Source organism: Phoenix dactylifera, unplaced genomic scaffold, assembly GCF_009389715.1.
Source record: "Phoenix dactylifera cultivar Barhee BC4 unplaced genomic scaffold, palm_55x_up_171113_PBpolish2nd_filt_p 000456F, whole genome shotgun sequence".
Taxonomy (NCBI): domain Eukaryota; kingdom Viridiplantae; phylum Streptophyta; class Magnoliopsida; order Arecales; family Arecaceae; genus Phoenix; species Phoenix dactylifera.
The window spans coordinates 23,108-43,825 of NW_024067886.1; the positions used below are offsets into that span (position 1 = coordinate 23,108).

A 20,718-nucleotide genomic window follows, 5' to 3' on the forward strand; every position below is an offset into this window, starting at 1 on the left:
TTCGGCTGCAGTGTGCCGGACAGAAGCCTTATGTTCGGCACTGTGCAGTCGAACAGAAGCCTTCTGTTCGGTAGAGCGTTGCCGAACAGAAGGCTTCTGTTCGGCACTATGCAGCCGAACAGAAGCCTTTTGTTCGGCGATCCAGTGCCGAACGGAGCACGAACCGTGAAAAAAAAAAACTTTCGAAACAAGGTGGAACACGTACCTTTGCGGCCGATTCTTCGTCCCAAATCACTAGTTGCTTGTCCATGCTTCGAATGGGGCTTAAATCTCCTTCAAAGATCGCCTAAACGATGTAAATGGATCGAGAGGTTTAAGGGGTGGTTTTTTTTTTCCTTTTCAAAACGAAACGGAGGAGGAGACGGAGGAGGAGGAAGGGGGGTGTACTGAGAAAATTTCAAGGGCAATATGGTAATTACACTAAAGGTTAGTTTGGGTATTTTTTTTTTGGTTTTTAGGGGGTGTCCTGAGCAATCGGGGGGGTGTATTTAGAACTAGCCGGGTTTAAACATTCCAGCTGTCCAAATATCATACGAGAAGGTCCGAGCGGTTTCTGGATTCAAATTATACGGCGACGGAGGGAAATCGAATTTCTCTCTCCCTTGCTCTCTCTATCCGATCTAAAGCGAGTGAGCAAAAGTAGAAAAAAGAGGGCAACCCTTCGTCCCAGGGATCGATCCATAGAGCGATTTCTGAAAGGGGATTGAGGCACCAAAATGGGAGATGAGTGCCGCACCCCGCTGCCGAACCCTTCGAGGCCGGTGGCGTCGAAGCACCGGCCGCGTACTCCCACGGCCGCCCTTCTGCAGTCGCCGACGTCCCACGCCTTCCCTCTGGGCTCCAACGACGACGAGCTCGAACGCGCCCAGGCCCGCGCTGCCCGCGCCGCCTCTATCCGCCGCCGGTCCTTCGCCCCCAACCCTTCCGCCGCACCCTCTGCCCGCCACGATCTCTTGGACCGAGACCAGATCATGGATCTCTTCCACAACTGCATCAAGCTCGCAAGCGAGAATGTTCGTCCCTTCCCTCATGTCTCCTTATGTTGCATTGTCTATCTAGGGTTATGATCTCAAATCTTCTTCAATTTTTTTTCTCTTTGCTCTTTTTGTTCTGCAGAAGATAAACCAGAAGAACACGTGGGAGCTGGGTCTCATAGACCATCTCAGTGAGATCATCCGAGTTAGACCCGAAGATGATGACGAGACCAATTTCCAGAAGGTTTCATTTTTTTTTCGTTCTTGTTTTTTGGCTGATTCTTTTGGATTTCTTGGCGCTGGTATTTACATGGCAAGGGTTGGCCTCCTTCACTGACTTAATACTATTTCTGGTGCAGGCAAGCTGCACTCTGGAAGCTGGGGTGAAGATATATTCTATGAGAGTGGATTCGGTGCATTCTGAGGCATACAAGGTCCTTGGAGGGATCAATCGGGCTGGCAGAGAAGAAGAAGAGAAAGGTTTTTTCTTATTTTTTTGAAGTTATAATTTCCCCCTCTAAGTGGTTTTTGTACTTTATATTTACCATGAATGAAATATAGAACACTGCCAATGCTGGTCTCAGACTTAGTAGAAAAAGGCAAAGGGTTGGATTTGGAACAATGGCTAATAGCTAAAAAGCAAGGCAAACTTTGGAATGGCCTTTAAACTGATATTCGTAAGTGCTAGAACTTTTCTTGTTGCAGCATGCCACGACCCAATTAGTTTGTGATAAGTTGGCAGGGGGGTTGGGTAGGATACCACTCATATATCATGTGCCATAATATGACCATGTTGTGATGAAAACTGAGCAATTGCTGATCAAGTTATCACTCATAAGCAATGCACCATGACATATCCTCGTTGTGGTAAGAAATAAGGAAGGGTTAGTTGGGTCCAGGGTGCCTCCTAGGGGTGAAGTTTTTACGAAGACAAGGCTCCACATCATCAACAAAGAATGCAAAGAAACCAATCTAAAGAAAAACAAAGATTTGTTTTGCTACTTGAAATGTTATAACTTTAACTAGGAAGAGTACATTGGTAGTGGATAGAATTATGCAATGGGGAATCAACATTGCATATTTACAAGAACGAAAGTTCGAAAATTTATGGGCACCTACAATTGTTACAAGCTTCTATAGGTACAAATGGAAAATTCTAGAAATACAGTAGGACCTAGAGGGGATGTTTGGTTGTAGAATAGCTTTGGAAGGGATATCCCTTATAGCTTATACTGTTGAAAAGACGCGCCTATTCTGCAAAAGAGGCATATTTTGGCATTTGGTTGAAGGAACAAGTACAAGAAATAAGTTGAGGAAATAATGTGCATTTAATGCACATTAAACATTGCGATGATTTGGATTTTATTGAAAAGACCAAATATCTCTCTCATTTTTTTGATTGTTTATAAAGTAGATGAAGACAAAATGATAATTGAAGGGAGCAGGGACAAGCCTGTTCCATAGCATAGGTCTAGTTCACTATTTTGGTGGAATAAACATATATAAGTACTTAAGATCTCCCTAGCGCACAATTGATGGGGGTCTAAATACATGCTAGGCGCAGCCTCTCAAGATCATAGTTCCTGAAAATACTATGATAAATGAGTAAATCCTCTTTTACACAAATTAGGTTCCATCATCATCTCTGCTAATAAATCATGTTTGACTCTTAGCATCCACTTCAAGTGTCTAACACCGGTAATATCTGAAAAGATTCCTTTTATACTGACTAAGATTCAACAACAGTTTCTCACAACCAGTTGCTTATTAATATTTGGAAAAAAATTACTTGCTGTTCAGTAAAGCTCAGCTTGTTCCTTTTGTGACTGACCTCTATACATGTTTTTTCCTTTGCATCAAATATGGAGATATACTGCTGTCACTTGACCTTTCAGATTTCCTTATATTTGTCTTTTTCTCCTCAACATGTGCATTTTCTCATATTTTGTACAGTTAAAATATGTCTTGGTCTGGATCCATTTAGATTTCTGCTCAAAAATATCTTAGGATTTCTACAACCAGAGCCATTCAAGTCCTCGATTCTAGATGTTTTCAAGATTTGTAACTTCTCTTGCATTCTCAAGTGATTGAGTTGGCTTTATTCTGGAGGGAAGTATGCTGGTGAAATTGTCTACTCAACCTGAAAATTCAACAACTCAGAAGAATCATGATCCAAGTAAATTATTTAGCAACAAGGCTTGATCAACTAATTTTCCTTATCATTTCTTTTCAGGTTATCCCACATAAAGGAATGCTGCCAACTGCATAGACTTTTCTTTCATTCTTTTTTTTTCTTTCCCAGTTTGCTAATATGATCATAATAAGTTCTAGGTTAGTTTTCTCTTTGACAGGGGCATTGTTTCAAGTCCACATCTCACTATTTTATGTTTCTCTCTGGGCTCCTACTATGGTGTTCATGTTTGATTTCAATGTTGTTATTTTCTGTAGCCAAGCAGTTTTTTGTTGTAAATTTTGATCAATATTCTAGTAGTGTGGTTTGTCACAACAGAAACTGATGATCATAATGGGATTGCTCAAGAGGATGGGCTTTCTAAGAAAGACTTAGAAAGGAAGGTATATACGGTTTCTTAGGAATGGACATTTTTCATCTGTTATTTTCAGCTCATACCACTTTATTAATTGCAGATGTCACCTTTATCAACGCTGGAGTCATCTTTTGAGGCTCTTAATGTGAAAAAAATTGAAGGTAAAATCATATGGCTTACTTGTAATATAAGAATTTTAATGCCTCTGCTGAAACCAATTTGCTACTGTTTACATTCTAGTGGCATTCACTGTGGATCCTCTGTATCATCAAACTTCTGCACAGTTTGATGAAGGTGGTGCCAAGGGTCTACTATTGAACAACCTTGGAGTATATTGTGGCTGTCGTATACTCTTTGATTCATTTGAAGCACCTGAGAGGAGCGTCTTGCTTGAAACACAAAACAACAAACTTGAAATGATTGACCTTTCATTTTCCAAAGGTATGGATGCAATGCCACAAAATTGCTTCTGTTGCATAAGCTCTGATTGTAAATGTAAGCTTCTTTTCTTGTCTGCATTACATGTTCTTTCCTCACAGATCATGTTGAGAAGATGATGGATTACATGCCCTTGAAAAATGACATCTCACCAACTCTGAAGGATATTGTGAATCAGTTTGATGAAGATAATCAAAGGCCATCAGACACAAAGTCTTTAGAACAAATGCTTGAGGTTCAAGGCCATGTACTGGAGGATAACAATTTAGAGCTGGATGATAATTTGTTTGATGATTGTGGAACTTTGAGTTTTGATTACGATGACCACACGAGTGTCATCCATGACAGCTCCATTAGCCCAAATCCAAATTCCACTAGCCATCAAGAGGTATATGATTATGTTTTGCAGACTATATATGTTAAAACAAATGTCATGTGATTAACAAAATCTTAGTTATTGATGCAGGAAAATGGTGAATATATGTTGGATGATCCAGATATAGGTGAAAAATTTGAGAAAATCAATTGTTTCTTGTCTCTAGGCTTGGGATTTACTTCAAAATCAAATGCATGGGCAGGTCCTGATCATTGGAAGTATCGAAAAGTTAAAGGTAAGAATAAACTTTTAATTTTTGCTGATTTGGTTTCTTATATGCAGTTCTGTTATGTTAGGGATGTTGTTGCAGGTTTAGAACAAGTTCCAGTTTTGGCTAGCGAACCAGAGCTAGTAACCAAGAAGAAAAAGACCAGAAAAGAAGTTCCCGATGTTGACTTCACGAAATTACTGGACAATGAGATGCCAGATGTCTTTGCACCCCCGAAGAATCCAAAATCTCTACTATTACCCACGAACAAAGGGCCCTGCAATATCACACTTCCAGAAGACTGTCACTATAGACCTGATACTCTTGTCAAATTGTTTGTTCTTCCTAATGTTATGGTACAACAAATGTTTCAAAGAAACTTGATTTTTATGGAGTCTCTATTCCTTTTATTGTGTATAACATAGCACCGAAATTTCTTGCAGTGTCTTGGGAAGAAAGGAAGAAATTCCTTTGGTAAGTAGTTGTCTCTTTAACATCATCTAGTGTCTACAACTTGCAAAATTTTCCTGGTTATTTATTTCCTTATTGTTATGCAAGATCCTATAATTTTTATCTGCATTTTGTTACATGGTCATATATTTACTTTATTAGCATCTTCTATTTGTATTTTTTACATTTTGCCAGAATTGTCTTCGCAGAGCTAGAGTACACATAAGTATAGTCACTAGCATTAAGGTGTATAGTGGTGGAAATGTTTAGTTAATAATTAAGAAAATTTTGTGCTTTGAGATTTTCTTCATCATACTAGTGAATCTGTACATCCATGGTGCAATTTTTTCTTCTTTCCCATGATTTTCTAAAAATAAAAAATGGTTTCTTTAAAAAATATCAGCAATACGTCTTGGAGTAATATATAAAAATTTGATTAAAATTTACAATTGAAGATTAATTAATTTAGTGTTTTATCTTGTTTTTGTAGTTCCTAGAGTAAGCACTAGATTTTCCATTCTTCTAGAAGTTTTCCTACGTAAAGCTTGTTGATTGAACAAGATATTTTGACCTTAAGGTTGTGGATTCAAACTATGCAATTAATCACAAGTGATAATGGATGAAGAGGATGCATTATATATATATATATATTTATATTGTTTAGAATGAAGTAACTCTATAGTAACCTTTTCGAATATCATGGTACACTTTTTGCAGTTTCTATCATTAGATGCTGATAATAATTTTTCATGCATATTTCCTTTGTCTTATCTGTAAACTCAGTTGAAGGAATTCTGAACTGTTGATATATGTGGGCACTTGGACATGAAATATCAAGGCATGACATGGTTGTTACTTGGAAAATGGAGTGTACAACAATCATTTCAAAGCTTCTGCAGTTGAAATGATCAATTGAATTGTCTAGTCTAGAAAATGCTCTTACATGTGTAGTGTTTAAGTTTTCAAAATTTACTAGTATGCACTAGTTTAATGGTGTCTAGCTTTTTTGGTGGGGTCACACTTTTTTAATCTATTAAAGTATTAGGTTGTAATATATATTGGGCTCATTTATCCAACACTTCGGCAAGTTTACAATATAGCTATCAAATCAACTAAGCTTCATCTGCTATTTATGGTTGATGGTTGAGAATTTAACAGCTATGTCAATTGTGTGGTTTAGAGAGATGTGCATTGGAAAATATAGTATTTTTCTTTGTCATTTTGCAACGGAAAATTTGAAGGACCTTTTGTGTCTTTGGACTTGCATCTTCTTAGAAAAACTTGGCTCAGGCTCTCGTGGTTGACCAGAATGGTTGGCTGAAATGGTATCATATCTAGCTAAAAATTATCAACTATTCGTGCTGGACAATCTGAAAAAGCAATGCCCAGATTGACCATAGGATGATTGAATTTCAAAATTCTTGGATTTTCATTCTCAAACAAAGACACAAACTAGTTATAACAATCAAATAAAACTACGAAGTAGTTCATTCCAGCCCTAGACCAAATTCAAGTGATTCTTCTTGAATCAAAAAGGTCGCTATTGTAAAACGAAAACTGCCTCTACTCTTCAAATTACAAATTGCTCCTAAAATTTGATCTCAACCCTTAAAGATGCAATATGATGCATGAAGAAGACTTTTTTTTTGTCAGTCTGAATTATTTGTGATGATTTCACTTAAAAATCAAACTCACATTGATTCCTAGAGACTATTTATAGATGACTCAAATGTTTTTAAAGACAACAAAAATTCAATTATATTTCATAGAATTTAAAAACTAAGTGCGAAATTACACATCCATTCAGTCTAACTCAAAAAATAAGGTTTCCACTCTAGCTGAAAAATGAAAAAAATAAGACAAAAGAAGAATAGTCCGTGTGGGTCCTTATCACCTAGGATGTGTTTAGTTTTCAAGAAAATGGATTATGAAAGATTAATTATTTTTTAACAAAGGAAAAGTAGAGAATTTTCTCTTGTTTGGTTGATTTGAGAGAAAGTTGTATAAAAATATAGCTAGGATAAAAATCATAATACTTACCAAGTTATTGCAGAGTTTGTGAATAACTTGTGATGGGGTGTGTAACAACCCAGGACCTCACCCAAAATGGCTAGCCGGAAGGTATTGTTTGGGTTCCTTGATTCTGTATAAGTACCCTAGATCTACCCAGCGAATAACCGATGTGGGACTAAACACACGCTCGCATGGGTCCTCACATACTCCCCCCGTTCAAGCCCGGACGTCCTCGTCAGGCTAAGGGTTCAAATCCATTCAAATCTAATCACAAACACTACGATCGGTCCGTGGTCAACCCCAATGGATCCGTGCTGCAGTGTCCCCTAGTCCACATAAGTTATGGGTCGGGTCCGCTCTGATACCATTTGTAACAACCCAGGACCTCACCCAAAATGGCTAGCCGGAAGTTATTATTTGGGTTCCTTAATCCTGTATAAGTATCCAAGATCTACCTAGCGAATAACCAATGTGGGACTAAACATACGCCCACACGGATCCTCACATACTCCCCCCGTTCAAGCCCTGACGTCCTTGTCAGGCTAAGGGTTCAAATCCATTCAAATCTAATCACAAACACCACGATCGGTCTGTGGTCAACCTCAATGGATCCGTGCGGCAGAGTCCCCTAGTCCACATAAGTTATGGGCCGGATCCGCTCTGATACCATTTGTAACAACCCAGGACCTCACCCAAAATGGCTAGCCGGAAGGTATTGTTTGGGTTCCTTGATTCTGTATAAGTACCCAAGATCTACCCAGCGAATAACCGATGTGGGACTAAACACACGCCCGCACGGGTCCTCACAGGGTGATTAGCGACAAAATAGTTCTATGACTTATTTGTTTGCATGCAACTCTAACACCAATGTATTGTAAAATTTGTTGACTCATGAATAAGTCGCAATTCCTAATTTGCTTGTCATTGCTTAAGGGATGAAAATAGTGCCAAAAGTTACTCGTGACTTCCTAATGAATATTTCATCTCCATGTGAAGTTAGAAAGCTCCAATTTTGTCATGATGCTCTTTAAATTCCTTCGTTATCACATTCCAGTTATTCATCAATGTGTTTCTTCCATCTCGTTTTTGTTATAACTATATGTAAATTTCTTGTGTTAGCATTGCCACCTCCAGTTCATTTGGTCTAGACTGTTAATGTAGCTTTATTTTCCCTTGTCTCATTTGTAGTGGTTCTTCAAAGCACAAAATTTGATAATTCTTCATTTTTAAGCCCGTTCCTTTCTTCTTGAATTTGTAACAACATTTTCTTCTCCCGTAATACCTTGAATCTATAATGAATAGCACCCATATCTTATTAATCCCACTATTTAGGGGCACACATTATTCTAGATAGTAGCAAATAAATGCTATATTCCATTGCTGTTGCTAGCTCATTGTTCCAAGCCTCTTGTATTGTTCTTTGTATATGTTTCTGCTCCATCCAAAGCCTTTCAAAATAAATAGTTTTGGCCCAAAAAGAACTTATGGCATATCGTGAATTTTCCAGAGATGAGATAAACCAGAAGTATTTATGGCACCTCAGGCTTGGCCATATTGGAGAGGACAGAATGAACAAAATGGAGAAAGATGGGCTTCTTGGCCCATTGACTTTCGAGTCATATCCAGTTTGTGAGTCCTGTCTTCAAGGAAAAATGGCTAGATTACCTTTTGTAGGACATGGGGAGAGGACCACTGAAATACTTACCCTGGTACACACTTATGTATGTGGCCCATTCGATGTGCTAGCCAGGGGTCGTTATTCATACTTCATTACCTTTACCGATGACTATTCATGATATGGGTATGTGTATCTTATGAGATACAAATCTGAGTCTTTTGAAAAGTTCAAAGAGTTCAGAAATGAAGTAGAAAAACAGACTGGAAAAACCCTTAAGGTTCTTCGATCAGATCGAGGAGGAGAATACCTTAGTGGGGAATTCCGGGACTATCTCAAGGAGAATGGCATAGTCTCACAATGGACGCCTCCGGGTACACCTCAACTCAACGGGGTGTCAGAGAGGAGGAATCGGACTCTATTGGATTTGGTCCGATCCATGATGAGCTTCACTGATCTACCTATGTTTCTTTGGAGAGATGCCTTATTATCCGCAATTTATTTATTGAATAGAGTTCCCTCTAAATCCGTTCCTACCACACCGTATGAGATATGGCATGGTAAGAAGCCGAGTCTTGGCCATCTCAAGATTTGGGGATGTCCGGCCCACGTCAAGCGACTACAGGCGGACAAGTTAGAGCCTAGGACCATAAGTGCTCGTTTCATTGGATATCCTAAGGAGTCATTAGGATACAATTTTTACATCTCAGAGGATCACAATGTGTTTGTGAGCCGACATGCCGTCTTCCTGGAAAAACAGTTTATCCTTGATAAAGGCAGTGGGAGGAAAATTGAGCTTGAAGAGAAAGTCTCTGAAAAGCAACGAGTAATGGATCCTATAGAACCTATTCACATAGAGCCAGTACACATAGTACCTCCTTCACCTCATAGATCTAGTAGGGTCTCCCATCCTCCCGATAGATACTTAGGTATACTAGTAGAGGACACCGAGGAAATGTTTCTCATGGGAGATAGGGAACATGTACAGGATCCCAATACCTACAACGAGGCGATATCAGATATCGATTCCGAGAAATGGCTGGAAGCCATGAAGTCAGAGATAGACTCCATGTATTCCAACCAAGTCTGGACCTTAGTAGATCCACCAGAAGGTATAGTACCTATTGGATGCAATTGGATCTATAAAAGGAAGATAGGTTCGGATGGGAAGGTAGAGACCTATAAGGCAAGGCTAGTGGCGAAAGGGTATAGTCAGCGCGAAGGCATTGACTATCAGGAGACTTTTTCACCTGTAGCCATGCTAAAATCCATTCGAACATTTCTTACCATTGCAGCGTTTCATGATTATGAAATATGGCAGATGGATGTGAAAACTGCTTTCCTGAATGGATATCTTGATGAAGATATCTATATGGAGCAGCCTTTGGGTTTCACTTCCAGTGATGGAGATCACAAGGTCTGCAAGTTGCAAAGGTCCATCTATGGACTAAAGCAAGCATCTCGGAGCTGGAATACTCGTTTCAATGATGCAATCAAATCATTTGATTTCATCAAGAACGAAGAGGAACCGTGTCTCTAGTCATATGGGTCCTTGTAGTGTAGATTGGCTGCAGTAAGTTCATTGTAGAATTAGGGTACGCACCTACATGGAATCTATCGATCTTGATAGAAGAGGAGTGATCCTATGTGATTTGTTAGACTGAGTTCTAAGACCTTGGCCAGGGCAGTAATATACAGTGGAGAAAGAGTTTTCCACTATCGAACTCAAGTCAAATAAATCTAGACATATGACAGACGACGGGGTTTGACGAGTTATCCATGACCTCCGGTCTGTAGGGATCCACGATAGAAGGACTGTATCATACGATAACTGCACCTAGAGGTTCATTATTCTATTCTGCTGGGTGGCCACTACATACTGCTAGGTGTCACTGGTGGATGGTGAGACTCACAGGGATCATCTTGATGGTCGATAATCCCTGGTGAGTTGAGTTGGAATTGTTTCAACCCATTGAAAGGAGTTTTCAATGATATTGTGATAGAGATTGCAATATATCTCACTACCAGTCAGAATAGAACCTATGAGGTCACACACATTAGAGATATTGACCGATCCGATGGTTGAATGTGATTAGGAATCACAAATAATCAATTAGATTGATAAATGAAAACCCGCTAAGAGTTAGTGGTTAGAAGAAGGATTAATTGCAATCGGATTGCAATTTAATTTAATTAATTGGATTTAATTAATTGGACTTGATCATGAGTCCTACTTGGAGTGGGATTCATGAAGTCCTAATTGGATTAGGATTTCAAGTTAAATTAGAATCCTATTTGGAATAGGATTTCTAAAGTCCTAATTGTCTTAGGGCTGAAAATTGAACAAGTCCTGATTAGATTAGGATTTTCTTAAGTCCTAATTAATTTTAAATTTAACCTAATTAATTTCATGACTCCTAATTGGATTAGGATTGAAGAGTTCAATAGAGTCATGGTTCAATTAAATCCTAATTAGATTAGGATAAGGAGGAAATTGAAATGGGTTCATACAAGTCCTATTTTGACTAGGATTGGACTCATGCACTAGACCCAAATTAAATCACCCATTAATTTGATTAAGTGGCAGATTTAAATGGATAAGAGGGAGGGGAATATGCCCCTATCTTTGAGCCATGCGTGGGAGAAAAAGGAAGGGAGCACGCCCCTCCTAGGTGGCATGAAATAGAGATAAGGATGAGCTCCTAAAAAATAGGAGCTCATCTTTATCCCTTTGCATTTCAAAAGGGAGAGGTGATTTCGGCCAGAATTTTTGATGCTTTTCTTGGGCATTTCGTGAGAACCTCTCTTCCCTTCATTCCTCCTTCCAGCTGCAAGAGAAAAGGGAGAAAAAGAAAGGGTGGTGGCGCCTTCTTCTTCCTCTTCCTTGGGTCTAGCGCATGAGAAAAGAAAAAGGCTGCAAGGGCTTTGTTTTTGTTCCTTGATCCATCCTTCTTCTACCTCCTCCCTTTTGGCATTCAAGAGTTGATTGAAAGGGAGGACTTCAGCCATCAAAAGCCATCTCTGCAAGGGAGCTAGCACGCCGGGGAGATACGTAGGCTTCGATCGAATCATTACCTCGTGTGGATACCCGTAGAGGCCGGACGCGTGTGCGGCTTCCATCGAACCTTCTACAAATCCACGTGAATCAGATTTGCGGAGACCATCTACCCGCACAAGGTAAAGATCTAATCTTCTTAATGATTTTAAAATAGTTTAAAATAATTTAATTCTAATCTATCTACAAACGAATGGTTTTAAAATATGTTCATGCGATGAACGGATCCCGCATAGTTTTTCCGCTGCAATCTGAAAATTATTTCGAATTTTCATGGCATATGTGGGATCCTAACAGTGGTATTTATGATCACATGTTCCTTCATCTTCATGTTTTAAATGTTATGGGAATGGCTGAAGATTTGTATCCTTGCAGTGTTTCCACTTTGATTTTTATTTGATGGATCTTCCACAATCATTAAAAGTTCATTCTTGAAAGGATCTTTTAAGAACTAAGTATGCGAAACATACTTGGATTTTTCACAACCTAAATTGGCCAAGTATACAAAAAATAATCAGAGAAAATGCCCTTTTTTTTTGTAATGACCTATGACCTAACCAAAAAAGGTTAGCTAGAAGGTATTCTTGGGTTCTTTGGCCTTATAATGACCTAGGACCTCACCTGAAAAGGCTAGCTAGAAGGTGTTATTTGAGTTCCTTGGCTCTGTATAATTATCTAAGTTCTCTGCAACACATAATTGATGTGGGATTAAACACACGGCCGTACGGATCCTTACATACTCCCCTCGATTAAGCCCTAGTGTCTCCGCAGGCTAAGAGTCCAAATCCATTCATATCCAATTACAAGTATCACAATCTAATCACAAACACCATGATCAAACCGTGGTTAACCCAAATGGGCCCATGCTACAGTGTCCCCTAGCCCATATGGGCCATGGGCTAGATCCGCTCTGATACCACTTGTAATGACCCAGGATCCTTCCGAAAAAGCTAGCTAGAAGGTACTATTTGGATTCTTTGGTCTTGTATAGCTATCCAAGATCTCTTTAGCACATAATCGATGCTAGACTAAACACATGTCTGCATGGATCCTTATATGCAAAGTATCCAAAATCTTCCTACTGTATAACCTAGATGGAATGAAACACACGCCCACATGGAGCCTCACATGCTCTCCCATTTAAGCCTTAGCATTCTTGCCAGGCTAAGGGGCCAAATCTTTTCAAATCCAATCATAAGTACTATAGATCTATTCACAAGTATCATGATCAGCTTGTGGTTAGCCTAAATGGATTCGTGTTGCAGTGTCCCATAGTCTATATAGGCTATGGGCCAGGTTTATTCAATACCATTTGACTAAAGACCTCACCTAAAAAGACTAGGTAGGAGGTATTATTTGGATTCCTTATCCCTATATAAGTACCCAAGAGCCTTCCAGCACATAAATGATGTGGGACTACACACATGCCTCCATGGGTCCTTGCTTTCCCCCTTTTTTATCCAATCTAAAATGCAGTTAATTTTTTAGTAAAATAATTTTTTACCATATATTTTTTATTTAAATTTTCTTTTCATTGGCAAGTATTGGAAAAGGAGATTCTCCTTTACTTTTTTTGTATCAATGATTAGACAGATCTTAAGGTGATGATGGCATGTCTTATTGTGGCTAATTGCTTGGTGGCACCCCAAGCTGATGGATCCTCTGCTCTTAATGTTGTTGAATAGAGAAAAGCTCTCTAAAGCTGTCAGCCTTAAATTGGAGGTTCACTTCCTCTTTTGGTTTCCTTGTGATAGGAGTCCTCATGGTGGCCAGTTGCTTTATTATTCCTCCTTTGCTTGAAAATGTTAGAACTCTATTTCTTTATCCCCTTTCTATATTGAGAATACTTTATCTTGCTAGCTGGTGCTTCTTGGCTTGTTTTTCATATTTGAAATCCTAGTTGAACCGGTCTCTCTTTTAGTTGCTCCACTAAACTATAAATCTCTGCTTGTGGTTTGTTATGGATGGGGCCCATAAAAGTGGTCAGTTACTTTTTCTACTTTAACAAGGAATCTTTACATAATCAGCCACTCTTATGAAAATTGTGATGTATAACTATCAAGAATAACATTTGCTAGCCTCTCCTCATCCATCCTGGCTATTAATTAGGTGGTTTTGTATTAATGAGACATTCCATTTTGACTGAAAACTAATCAGTTTGCTGAGGTTTCTTTATTCTACTACATCTATTGGCTAAATATGCGAATAATACTTGAAGAAAATGTCACTTGCTTTTTCCCCTTTTCTATCTGTCTAAACTAGAGTTATTTTTTTGTGAAAAATTTTTACCTCATATTGCCACTTAAATTTCTCTTCGTTGCCAAGTATCAGAAAGGAAGATTCTGCTTTACTTTTTTTTTAAATCCTAACAATTAGACAAAGCTTAAGGTGATGCGTGGCATGCCTCATTGTGGTTAGTTGCTTGGGTGCGCCCCAAGATGATGGACCTTCTGCTATCCTTAATGTTGGTTGAATAGATAAAGGCCCCCTAAAAGCATCAATCTTAAATTGGAAGTTAGCTTTACTTTTTGGGAATTGAACCTACTGCTCCTTTACCTAACTCATTGCATTATAAATCCTTGGCTGTGGTTATGTGTGGGATCCATATAAGTAGCTAGTCAGCTTTTCTTCTTTAACATGGAACTTATTACATGGTCAGCCACTTTTATGAAAATTATGAATAAATCTATCAAGAATAACATTTGCTAGCCTCTCCTTGCCCATCTTGGCTATCTATCAGGTGGTTGGATGTTTTGCCTTTTATGAGATCTTGGATTTCCATCACTAATTATCTTTTGTAGGACGAAGAAATTAAGGTATTACTTCATTTATGCTGAAGAAACACTATTGTGCTAATTGTATTAAGATACTCTTTTGGTTAAGGTGGATTTGTGTATAACTTGTGATGTAGTCTCAGGGCTCCATTTTGTACATAGTTTATGTTTTTTGTTGTTTCTATATTTTCCATCCAAAGCCATGTTTAGGCTTGGATTTTCAGTCGAGTCATATACTAGAACTGCTAAGCAAAAAAGGTCCACCTACGTGTGGTAGGAAGCCTAACCCAATCCCAAACCACCACACTTAATTGCTTGAGCCTTGGCCTTTCTTCAATGCCCCTGGCCATCACTCATCTCTAGGAACGGAGGATGGATGATAGTCTTGGAGATAGAATTGTGCATGTTGAATATATGGAAGAAGGGGGGGAAGGAAGTTTGAAAAAAAAAGGAAGAAGAAGAAAACCTAGAAAGGTGAGTACCATCGTGGGCGAAGCCCTGAGAAATTCTTTTTCTTCCACTTTTATCTTGCTTCTTGACCTATTTTTTCTTGAAGCCACCTTCTTGACCCCGTTATCATTCGTCTCGATGCCTTGATGGAGCACGGCCTGAAGATTCTCATTGGATCGGAGGGACCAAACTCGCAGAGGTAATTATCCTATTAGTTCTATCACAATCTTCTATCCAACCCTCATTACTTCATCCATCAATCATTATTTCTACCCATCATCATTACCATCGTTGCCATTTATCACATCCTTAGAACCAAAGTTTACTGGTAGTATTTTTTTATTGTTCTGTCGTAGTTATTTTCAGTTTGCTGCACTAGTTATATTTTATTGATTAGGCTTCATTAATAAAATATTTATCTTGTTCTGTTTTGTGTTCACATACCTCTATGATGATCTTTTGGGATGATGAGCATTTGTTGAAGTGTCTAATCAATCGCACCATAATTAACTATTATGAAATCAATCTACCCCTGTAGTAGTTATAGGTTGTACCACTTTGGGGCAGATATGAGTTATCTATAGCCTAGAAGTGTTGACATTGTTCTTCTAGACTAGAAGGGACTCAACAGTTAAAAGTAATTAATGATGTTCTCTAGGAGGAGATTTCAGTCATCTTGAACACTATCCATCACAAGAAATAGAAAAGACATCTTCAAGTGTGGATCTTGACTAAGTAGATGAATGGTTTTGAAGTTCCTAAATGGAAATTTTAATTACTTGTTTGATAAGTTTGTTTATTAATTGAAAGATGAACATAGGACAACTAAACTACTATTTGCTAGCATATATCAATTGGAATCTAATCATCCAGTTGATCGATTGACTAGTAGTACTAGAGCGGCTTTGTCATCCTTCAATAATTCTAGAACATTGTTAAATATTCTCTTTTTGTTTCACATAAAATGGCCTTACTAAATGCTTCAAGTAGATGCCATGACCAAGTTTCAACGATAATTACCTAGAGTTTTTTTACTTTTGGATCTCAACAGAGATGTATATGTCCAACTAAAATTGGTGGGGATCATGTTTTGTTAATTTGATTTTTTGTTGAGTTATTGTGATTGTAAAAGTAAGTTATAAATTACTATCATGTAAATGTACTTGTTCGTGGCTCTAATTTGGTTTTTTGATTAGTTGAATTCCTTGATGATTTATAAAGTTGCATGATTTCATGTTCAATAATATTTTCACTTTCAAAACAAAAGTATGCCATATATTAGAATTGTTTTTTTGTTCATTGTATGAAACAAGTGAACATATTCTTTTCACTTGCCTTTACCATCCAAGATATCTAAAGCTATTGAATACTCATTATTTTGCTTTTGTATTTAATAGATGAAATAAAGCAAGGTACTGATGCATATGTTTTGGCATCATGGGATAATGAAAGTATGAACAATGACCAATTTGATGATGGAAATGTCTGTAATGATAATGAAGATACAGGTAGTCTTGTTCGCCAGCCACGCCAGGTTTGTTTCTTCACTTATCATTGTGTCATATTCCTTGATTTTACTTCAGTTTGTTTTTTTAGGGGTAGTCATAGATACCGCCTTCATTTATATTTGTTTGGAAGGATGTCATCCGTCATATACAAATGACATAATGTAATATTTGTAGTATCTTGCAGATCGTAAGGTTGCTCCATTGTGAATGGGTGTCACTGGTTTGAAACACAGAAGTAGCTTCATGGTGGGGGTAAGGCTATATGCAGCTGACCCACCCCAGACTCCACAGTGGTGGAAGTCTTGTGTACTATGTTGCCCTTGGTTAGTAGTATCGTGTAGATGATAGGAAATGGACCAATATGATACTTGATTTTCTTTTTGTATTTCATTTAAGCTTGTGAGGACTTTGTGCGAGCATGTGTTTAGTCTCATATTAGTTATGTACCAGAGAGATCTTGGGTACTTATATTGGGCTAAGGAACTTAAATAATAATTTCTAGTTAGCCTTTTTGGGTAAGGTCTTGGGTTGTTATAAATGGTTCCAAAGAAGATCCAAAATATAGCCTACATCAACTAGGAGAAATTGCAGCACAAGCCCTTTTGGTGTTGACCACAGGCAGATTTTTGGCGTTTGTGATTGAATTTGGACCTTAGGTTGGCGAGGATGCCAAGACTTAAATGGGGAAAATATTTGAGAGCCCATACAAGCATGTGCTTAGTCCCACTCAGTTGTGCGTTAGAGAGATCTTGGATATGTATACAAGGTTAAGGAATCTAAATAACTTTTTGGCTAGACTTTTTAAGTAAAATCCTTGGTTATTACATGAGCAAGTTTTTAGTCCCATATTTGTGCATTGGGAAGATCTTGGATATTTATATAGGGCCAAAGAATCCAAACAATACCTTCTAGCAAGTCTTTTTGGGTGAGATTCTAGATTGTTACAAATGATATCAGAGCGGACCCAGCCTATGGCCTATGTGTGACTAGGGGATAATGCAACACGGTCCTATTTAGGATTGACTATGGGTTGATCTTGAGATTTGTAATTGGATTTGGACCCTTAGCCCTATTTGTTAGGGCCTAAATGGGGGGGGGGGGAAGTATGTGAGAACTCGTGCAGGAGTGTATTTAGTCTCACATAAATTATGCATCGGAAAGATTTTGAGTACTTATACAGAGCCAAGAAATGTAAATAATAACTTCTGGCTAGTTTTTTTGTATGATGTCCTGGATTGTTACAATACTGAAAAGAGGAATGTGATCTTTGAGCTTATCATCGTGAGGATGGCATAGTCACGTCTAATCATTGTTGTCATCATTATCATCATATTCTTTTGGTTACTCTTAACCTTGTAATCATGTAGTTCTTCATAATAACTTTGGCAAGCATGTTCGAGTTCACTTACATATCTACTCATTCGTGCTAAGCATTCTTTTAAGGGATTGGTTGCCTGCATCGGAGCCTTAGATGCTGCAACCTAGTTGCAAGTGGATAGATGTTGGTATTTGGTTGCTTGCAACTAGGCTATATGCAGGCAATCGAGTTGTATTCTAAGACCTTTTTGTTACATCTAATGATGTAGCCAAAATTAACCACATCTCTATATGCAAGCTCTAGACGAAGCGTTAAAGCGCTACCATCACCTTCCTCTCCAATAATCATATGTTAGTGTATTACAATTATCAATAATAAAATATTATTAGGATGAGGGTGAGCCTTGGTGAAATGGTAAGGTTACTCCATTATGACCTAAAAGTCACGGCTTCAGAACATGAAAACAACCTTTCTACATGTGGGGTAAGTCTATACATGTCGGATTATCCTTAGACCCTAAAATTGCAGGAGCCTCATGCACTGGGTTGCCTTTCTATGATATTATCATAATTCTTATTATAATAGTTCTGATATGATAATGTAACAATGAATATCATAATATCTTATAATAATATATATTATAATAAAGTAATATAATATAATATGATATAATTATATGTGAACATATACAAATATAAAAATTACTATTACACTAATATGGTGATAATTATTACATTCAAGATTCGCCGTCTTGGTACCGGAACCCGTATCAGTGCCTGTGTTCCATACTAGCACACTGTCAATATGGTACAGAATTTTTTTAGCATACCGAGTGTCAGTACGCCACCCGTACCGGATAATAGTGACAAATCGAAATGGTACAGTATGCCCCATATCGTTCGATTAGGGCGGTACGGCATATCTTAATTACATTGATTATAACGTCAATGCTAATTAATTAGTAAAATTAAAAATATGATAATTATATGAAATGATATTATAATATCAATAATTATATAGTAAAATATTCATTTATGTAAAATAATATAATACTATAGTATTATATATAGTTATATTATGTTATGTTACATTATTTTATGTTGTGTTATATTTAGTATATTGTATTGTCTTATATTACGTTATATGTGATGCTATAATATTTTATCATAGTATATCATATTATAGTATAAGATAACATTATAATATAATATTATATTATAACATATAATATCATGTATTGTATTATATTATATCTCATTTTATAGTACAATATTACAAATTACATTACATTACGTTATATGTATATTATATTTTGTAATTACTATAGTTGAGTATTATAGTATCTATATAATGTGATGATATGTTTAATAATATCAGTGAAGGTAATCTTACCATGTCAGATGCAAGGTGATCACACCCGCTTATATCGAAAAACGAAATGTAAGCAAGCCAAATAGACACTTGCAAATACAAATGCAACATTTCTAGATTTTTGCTACATCTAGAAATATAGGCAAACAAAATAGCCCCTAGGTGAGAGACCCACCACTCACCTCCTCTCCACTAATGATATCCTCTATTTCTCTTTGATCATTGCCTACCATCCCAAAATGTTGCCATGCAATATCTAAATATCTTGCTGGTATTTGCTGTTATGCAGCCATGAGCCATATTTACCTAATAACAAAAGTTAACAAATTCAAAATCTAAAAAATGCCACATACATTATCAAAACATGCATCAACTATTTTGGCTTTTGAAAAATGGCAAAGGTATCCATTTTTCCTAGTTTTGGTTAGGTGTGGCAGTTGGTTGGTTGCGGTTCGTTCGGCAGGTCATGTCATAAATTGCTATCCATGGTTCATGCTTTCACTATATCATGCTATTTGTTAACTATAACATGTTTTTAATATTTTTCTTCAAAGGTGTTTTGGGCCTTTGGTAACCTTTTAACTGTTTTATTGCTTATAAATAAAAGTTAAAAATATCTATCTTATAAAACTGTTTGATGTATTGTGCCAATTTTAGTGTTTCATTATTCTACAATACTCATAATAATTTTGTCCTAGTTTAATGTGTTTGAATCAAGGTTGAAAGTATCGGTATCGAGCATCATATCGGTTTCCTAGCAGGACGACTCGGTACAGGACCGGCACGGCCCATACCGAGAGAGGGCATGCTGCCGGAGCCGGAGAAGAGAAGAGAAAGAGAGAGCGAGCGGGGGAGGGAGGGAGGGAAAAAGAGAGGTGGCGGATGCCGATAGAGGGCCGCGGGGTCGAGGTTGCGGCCGGTTCTCCTATTTCAAATGAAATAGGGGTCCGGCTGTAGCTAAAAAAATTCAAAATTTTTATGTGAAGTTGGCAAATCATTTAAAAATCGCTTAAAAATCCGTTTGCCGCCTCTCCATCTTCCTTCCTCTTCCGTTCTCTCTCTCTTTCTCTTCTCCTTCTCAAGCTCTGGCAGCGTGCCGTTTTTACAGCCCGAACCTTATCGGTGAGTCACCGGTACGGCTCAAAATGGGCGGAACCGCTTGGTTCGGGACGGTTCAGCCGTAGGGGTGGCAATCGGGTCGGGTCAGACATAAACGGGTCAGGTCAAATGTTAAATGGGTCAGAAAAATATAAACCTGAACCTGACCTGTTTAATAAACAGGTCAGAAATTACAACCTGAACCCGACCTGTTTAATAAACAGGTCACCCGACCCGACCCATTTAACATGTTTATTAAACAGGTCGATTAAACATGTCTGGTTTATGCTTACCCGTTTAACTAAATAATACTGTAAATAACTAGAAATAAAATACTTAAAATAAAAAATGACCTTTTTCGCCTGCTGCCTTCTCGGCTTCTCCCGACACATCTGCCGCTCCCCATCGCCGCCGCCCGTTGCCTTCTCCCGACCCGTCCGGCCGTCCGCCGCTCCCCATCGCTGCCGCCCGCTGCCTTCTCCCGACCCGTCCGCCGCTCCCCATCGCTGCCGCCCGCTGCCTTC

At 38.1% G+C, this 20,718-nt stretch overlaps 1 protein-coding gene across 2 annotated transcripts in view; it reads left to right on the plus strand.

The window, feature by feature from the left end:
• The first annotated feature begins 523 nt into the window (after positions 1 to 523).
• The window catches only part of LOC103710834 (condensin complex subunit 2), a 38,156-nt gene continuing 17,961 nt past the window's right edge, over positions 524 to 20,718 (plus strand). The window contains exons 1-11 of one of the 2 annotated variants that reach the window (XM_039118973.1): positions 524 to 1,013; positions 1,117 to 1,218; positions 1,334 to 1,454; positions 3,466 to 3,548; positions 3,621 to 3,681; positions 3,761 to 3,961; positions 4,060 to 4,346; positions 4,425 to 4,569; positions 4,645 to 4,898; positions 4,986 to 5,016; positions 16,297 to 16,433. In XM_039118973.1, coding sequence (XP_038974901.1) covers positions 717 to 1,013; positions 1,117 to 1,218; positions 1,334 to 1,454; positions 3,466 to 3,548; positions 3,621 to 3,681; positions 3,761 to 3,961; positions 4,060 to 4,346; positions 4,425 to 4,569; positions 4,645 to 4,898; positions 4,986 to 5,016; positions 16,297 to 16,433 — 1,719 coding nt within the window. In that variant the 5' untranslated portion in view covers positions 524 to 716. The remainder of the gene's footprint in view (positions 1,014 to 1,116; positions 1,219 to 1,333; positions 1,455 to 3,465; positions 3,549 to 3,620; positions 3,682 to 3,760; positions 3,962 to 4,059; positions 4,347 to 4,424; positions 4,570 to 4,644; positions 4,899 to 4,985; positions 5,017 to 16,296; positions 16,434 to 20,718) is intronic. The other variant, XM_008796735.3, reaches the window with a different exon arrangement.